The sequence below is a fragment of the Bos mutus genome, chromosome X (assembly GCF_027580195.1).
Source record: "Bos mutus isolate GX-2022 chromosome X, NWIPB_WYAK_1.1, whole genome shotgun sequence".
NCBI classification, from domain to species: Eukaryota; Metazoa; Chordata; class Mammalia; order Artiodactyla; family Bovidae; genus Bos; species Bos mutus.
The window spans coordinates 77170598-77176459 of NC_091646.1; the positions used below are offsets into that span (position 1 = coordinate 77170598).

Below are 5862 nucleotides of genomic sequence, written 5' to 3' on the forward strand. Positions count from 1 at the left end.
TAACTTTAAGAAAGAAGACAATGCTCATTGAGCACTCTGAAAAATCCCAGGGCTCTTAGGAATTAGGGTAAATCTATTCTAACTGTCCTCTGTAAGGGGGCTTCCCTGGTGCCTCAGACAGTAAAGAATCTGCCTACAGTGCAAGAGACCTGGGTTCAACGCATAGGTTGAGAAGATCCCCTGGAGAAGGTAATGACAACCCACTCCAGTATTCTTGACTGGAGAATCCCATGGACAGAGGATCCTGGCAGGCTAGTCCATCAGATTGCAAAGAGTCAGACACAACTGAGAGACTAGTAACACTTTCACTTTTTCACCATACTGTATCCCAAAAGTTAACAGATCTAGTCTGTATTTGGGGTGCTGATCCTTAACAGGCTGGACGAGTCCATTCTATGGATGACATATTTCAAGTCTCTGAGGGCAACTAACCCATTCTTCCTTGATGGGGAGCTCAGAAACAAAAAGTCTGTCAAATCCATTCATTGTAAAGGTAGCTCAGGCACTCAGAAGGCGGACAAGAACAATTGTGGGCAGTGGACTCAGACAATCTGTCCTTTACTTATTGTGTCCTCTGCGTGGATCAAGGGTTCAGCAACTCTGAGTGACAGCAGAAATCATTCTGTTGGATTGGGATTTACTCCTTTTGAAGACTGAAGCATTCTCTTTTATAGAAGGCACCTCAGGTGGTTTGTTGGTGGGGAATTCGAGAAACTGGCTTCAGGAAGCTGTCAGGTAAGGATAAGGGCTGAGGTTACAAATGAGAAGAAACGATGCCAGGGAGAAGAGTTGCATAACAGGTGGCTAGATGTTGGGCACAGAGGAGGAAATGAAGGGATCCGGGTCAGGGGCTAAGAAACGAAGGAATGTCTGATGTTAAGGACTGTGAATGGTGATGACGTCAGGGTCAGTGGGGAGATAAAACATTGGGCCCTTGAGGGGGTATGAGCTCGGAGGACTAGAAGGTGAAAGGGTATCAGAGGACAGTAATTATGTCCTCAAGGAACCTAGAGAAAGACGTCCGAATCAATGAGGGAAATGAAATCAAGGGTGGTAAGGGTGATGTCAGAGACGGAAACGGGTGTGAGCGTGTAAGGGATGAAGATGGCTGGGCAGATGCTGATGTTGCTGCTGCTGCTAAGTCGCTTCAGTCTTGTCTGACTCTGTGCGACCCCATAGAAGGCAGCCCACCAGGCTTCCCAGTCCCTGGGATTCTCCAGGCAAGAACACTGGAGTGGGTTGCCATTTCCTTCTCCAATGCATGAAAGGGAAAAGTGAAAGTGAAGTCGTTCAGTCGTGTCCGACTCTGTGAGACCCCATAGACAGCAGCCCACCAGGCTTCTCCGTCCATGGGATTTTCCAGGCAAGAGTACTGGAATGGGGTGCCATTGCCTTCTCCGAGATGCTGATGTTAGGTTGCATCAACATCACAAACCTCCAGTCCTTTTCCGGAATCGTGCTCAGCTCCCCGCTCCCTTCAAGCAGTTATCCCTTCCTCCCGCTCCGCCTCACTGACCTTAGCCAATGAGCGCGCACGGCGGCACGCGTGGCGGAAGTTCCGTGACGTGTCCACTCTGTGCCCTTTATTAGCGTGTTGCCGCGCGGCAACCTCCCCAGTCTCGGCTCGTTCGTGGTGGCTCTCTTCTGAGTTATTGTTAGTTTGCAGGTAAGTAGCATATATTTTGCGGAGCGGCTGTTACTCGTCTCACTGACGTTTGATGCGCCGGTTGAGAGCGAGGTGCGCGAGTGAGAAGTAACGGCCTCTCACACAGGCTTGGGCTTCACTGGATCGGGTGGGTTCCGTGCTTGGAGGTGACACTTTTTGGTTGGTGTGAGGCTGGCGCGCTATATTTGAGTGCAGGAAACGCCGGGAAGGGCTGGCGGCGTGGGTGGCAGCCGTGATCGTGCGACGGCGGAGGCGGATGGGGGGAGGGGGCTCTTTTTGCATGTGACCGCCGCCATCTTGTTCAAGGTTGTTCTGGGCATGCGCAGGTGTACAAAATGACGGGCGTTGGGTAGTGGATATTGTGTGGGCACCGACTCCAGAGGTTTCTGTCTTTTTCGTCTTTGTCTGTGCTTGGTTACCCCGGTTTTTGTTGTTGTTGTTGTTTTTTGCTTGTTTTGTCTCCTCTCTGTTCTCTCTTCCTTCATCCTTTCTCACTTCTCCAGCCTCTTCTTTCTCCCATCTCCACAGTTTCTCCTATTCTCCATATCCTCAATACAGGACTTGAATTTACTGCCATGTCTTCTGAAGAAGGGAAGCTCTTCGTGGGAGGGCTCAACTTCAACACCGATGAGCGGGCTCTGGAAGACCACTTCAGCAGCTTTGGACCTATTTCTGAGGGTGAGAAATGGGCCAGGTGCGTGATGGGGGGATTGTGGAAGAAAGTCTGGGTCCCGTGCATTTCAGGAAACAGGAGAGAAAGGTTAGAACCCCAGGCCTTACCCTTTTCCTGCCTTTGTTCCTAGGCCTAAGACTGAGAACCCAATAAGTTTCCATTGAGTTTTAGTGGAAGGAGGGTCCATTCTTAACACCGTTTACTACTTGTCCTCTTAGCTCTTTCCCCTGTCTTTCCCAGTGGTGGTCGTCAAGGACCGGGAGACTCAGCGATCCCGGGGTTTTGGCTTCATCACCTTCACCAATCCGGAGCATGCCTCAAATGCCATGAGAGCCATGAATGGAGAGGTGAGGTCTCCTACCTGCATAGGGGCCCTGCGTCCATCTGTCACTTGGACCATTCTGTTTTTCCCTCTGTGTCTGCTTGGGGCAGCGCGGCCACCAAGCCCCGCAGTGCCCACTCACAGGAGCGTGACTGCCTTCTGTTCTAGGGGGTGGAGGGCAGCGGCAGACAGAGCCGGGCTGCCTGGGAGGCGACGACTGGTCCTGCATGAGGCCGAGAAGCCACCTGTGGATGGTTGACCTGCTCTGGGCTTAGGTAGTAGAGTCTGCAGACCTGCGGGCCTGGCCCGGAGAGGACCTCGTGAGTCTTCTGGGATGGACTCTGAAGCCTCAGACCAAGAGAGGTGTCTGTCTAGCCCTAATAGTCGGGCAGCTTAGAGGAGTGGGGAGGAGAATTCAACCTGAGTTCGGTCAAGATGTAAGTAGTAGCAGGGGAAACATGGTGGATTCAGGTAATTTTGTGGGATTCTGTAGCTCCAGATAAAACCATTTGGGTCAAAGGAGCTTGTTCTGGAATATGGCACCCAGAACCTGGTGCCCAGCAGGAATTTCTGGGCTCTTTTGCCCACTTGCCCAGCCCACTCCTATTTCACCCCTGCCCTGTTTGACCACCAACCCATCCACCCTTGTGTCTCCCCACACCTAGTCTCTGGATGGTCGTCAGATCCGTGTAGACCACGCTGGCAAGTCAGCCCGGGGATCACGAGGGGGTGCCTTTGGGGGCTATGAACGTGGTCGTGGCTACCCTAGAGGTAAGTTTATTGGTAAGTTTGATCATGGGGTATGGAGGAGAGTTGCCTGTTAGCAGTCTAGGTCTAGACAATTGCCATTCAAAATATTTCTTCCCTATTGTAGGTGGTGGGGACCAGGGCTATGGAAGTGGCAGGTATGACAATCGACCTGGAGCATATGGATTCGGATACGGATATGGATATGGAAGGTCCAGAGACTATGGTGGCAGGTGGGTAACCAACAGGTTAGGGTACGCTGGTGCTTCTTCCCTCTCACTAAGAACTCATCTTAGGGATTTATCTGGTGGTCCAGTGGCTAAGACTCTGTACTCCCAATGCAGGGGGCCTGGGATCAATCCCTGGTCAGGGCAGTAGACCCTACATGCCACAACTAAAAAAGATGCCACGTGCCACCTCAAAGATTGAAAATGCCGTGTGTAGCAACTAAGACCCAGTGCAGGGAAATGAATGAATAAACTTTTAAAAAATTTTTTAAAAACTCAGTTTCTTTCTCAAAAATTTAAAAAGCTCAGTTGCCTGAGTATTCATACATACCTTGCTGTGGTGCTAATAGTGTTTGCAAATTGTAATGAAGTTATAAAGCAAGTATGAAGCAATATTTTGGGTTAAGTATAATGTTGGTAAATAATTTGTTAGGTCATGTAATTGCAATGTGCAATAGATGGCGACATTTGTTTATTGTACTGTCTTGATTATGTATGGTGGTAATATTTAATATGCTATATTATATACCATATGACTGAGTTTTACTTGATATTCATGTTTAATTTATCATGGTGTTTAGTAATACTGCAGAATATATAATACGTTGCTGTGATACTACTACATATGTTTTTTTCCCAGAAGCCAGGGTGGTTATGACCGCTACTCAGGGGGAAATTACAGGGACAATTATGACAACTGAGATGAGGTATGTGCACCTAATGTAAGTGAGACTTCTGTGTTGCCATTTAAGAGACCTCTGTCCACCAGTCTTATCCTGTCGCTCTCACCTTTCCTCCTGTATGTGCATACCTCAACAGGCCCACCTGACAACCATTCCTAGGCCTCTCTTGCTTTCAGGTGCCTGTTAAGGCTAGTCTGCTTTGATGGAAGTAGGGGTTGGGGGGCCACCTGTCTTGTCTATAATCATCTCCTGTTGAGCATGTAAGAGATGGAGGGGTTTCCAGCCTTTCAGCATCCTCGTCAACCCTGGGAATTAAGCATGTTAGCTTATTCCCCGGAGAAGGCAATGGCAACCCACTCCAGTACTCTTGCCTGGAAAATCCCATGGACGGAGGAGCCTGGTAGGCTGAAGTCCATGGGGTCGCACAGAGTCGGACACGACTGAAGTGACTTAGCAGTAGCAGTGTATTCCCAACATCACAATTCTCCCCCTTCTTACTGTTCTCAGAAACACAAGGAATAATCTGATCCAGGACCAGGACCACCTCTCCAAATGACTGTATTTATAAAGACTTTTGGAGCTGCACTGAAACATCTGTAATAGTTAAACCAACCTGGTTTTCTTTTCTTTTTTTTTTTTGAGTTGAGTTCCCAAGGTACCTTATTAAAGATCTTTCAGAAAGCTCCATGTTTGTTTTGTTTGTTTTAAAATTCTTCTCCCATTTAAAGAGAAAGTCTGAAGATATTTGTAGAGTCTGAGTATTTCTTCCTTTTTTACCAGTTTTTTTTTTTTTTTTTTTTAGTTCCAGCTCTTAGGGTTTTCTGCCAAGAAATGTTTGGCCAGATTCTTTTACTAATATGTATCTAGAAACATTTTAAAAACCTGTACACAATGTTGAATCCTGATTAGGAAGCAGTTTCCAACTGTAAGAATAAAGAGCATGATAACTTATAGGTGTTTTTTACTCAAGATTTCTGCCTTGATTATATAGAACTTTCTAAGAAATACTTGTGTATGTCATTTTTTTTAAACTGGAAGAAAAAAATTCTGTTGTTTCATGTAGTGTTTAGGATGTCCTTCACTGAGTTGATTAAAAAGATGAAAACTGAAAACAAATTGATACTGAAGTGCTTTTTTCTTGCTCAAATTAAGGTATAGAGGCTTACTACAAGTTAAAAATAGGGGAAGGCCAAGAGGGAGATTTTGAGAAAAGGATACAGTTAGGTGGGCAGGGACTGCCAGAAGGGTAGAGACCTTGAGTTCAAAGTTTGGTTGGGTTTGGGATTGCTTTGGGTATACATACATCAGGCCTGTGGGAAGGGTGGGGAATCTCAGCGAAATTCCCTTGCGGCTGGAATTGGGTTTCCTGACGTGGTCTCTTGGTCCCATTGTGATGATCTCAGTGTCAGCTTTGGGAAGGCTGCTGGAGTTTTGATCTTCATGTCTCCTCCGAGCATCTTAGGTGCCTTCCTTAGGAGATTGTACTGAGAATGTAAGCATCTGGGGCGGGGGGGAATGGGAGACTAAATCCTGTCATAAATAGT

At 47.4% G+C, this 5862-nt stretch overlaps 1 protein-coding gene across 2 annotated transcripts; it reads left to right on the top strand.

Annotated features, from left to right (window-relative positions):
* Window positions 1-1531: 1531 nt before the first annotated feature.
* RBM3 (RNA binding motif protein 3) lies at window positions 1532-5003 on the top strand. Of its 2 annotated transcripts, none has more exons than XM_005887675.3 (7): window positions 1532-1666; window positions 2225-2344; window positions 2580-2686; window positions 3327-3432; window positions 3536-3641; window positions 4276-4342; window positions 4826-5003. In XM_005887675.3, the coding sequence occupies exons 2-6, from the start codon at window positions 2242-2244 to the stop codon at window positions 4334-4336; spliced, it is 483 nt and encodes a 160-aa protein (XP_005887737.1). In that variant the 5' UTR covers window positions 1532-1666; window positions 2225-2241; the 3' UTR covers window positions 4337-4342; window positions 4826-5003. The 2 variants fall into 2 exon arrangements, with proteins under 2 accessions (XP_005887737.1, XP_014334132.1); XM_014478646.2 differs by having other exon boundaries at window positions 4279-4342.
* Window positions 5004-5862: the final 859 nt, after the last annotated feature.

Excerpts from the sequence above, each read along its gene's own strand:
- RBM3 (XM_005887675.3), top strand. The coding sequence starts at position 2,242 with ATGTCTTCTGAAGAAGGGAAGCTCTTCGTGGGAGGGCTCAACTTCAAC. Across the intron at positions 2,345-2,579 it reads CTTTGGACCTATTTCTGAGG|TGGTGGTCGTCAAGGACCGG; the intron begins GTGAGAAATGGG and ends TGTCTTTCCCAG. Across the intron at positions 3,642-4,275 it reads TCCAGAGACTATGGTGGCAG|AAGCCAGGGTGGTTATGACC; the intron begins GTGGGTAACCAA and ends TTTTTTTCCCAG.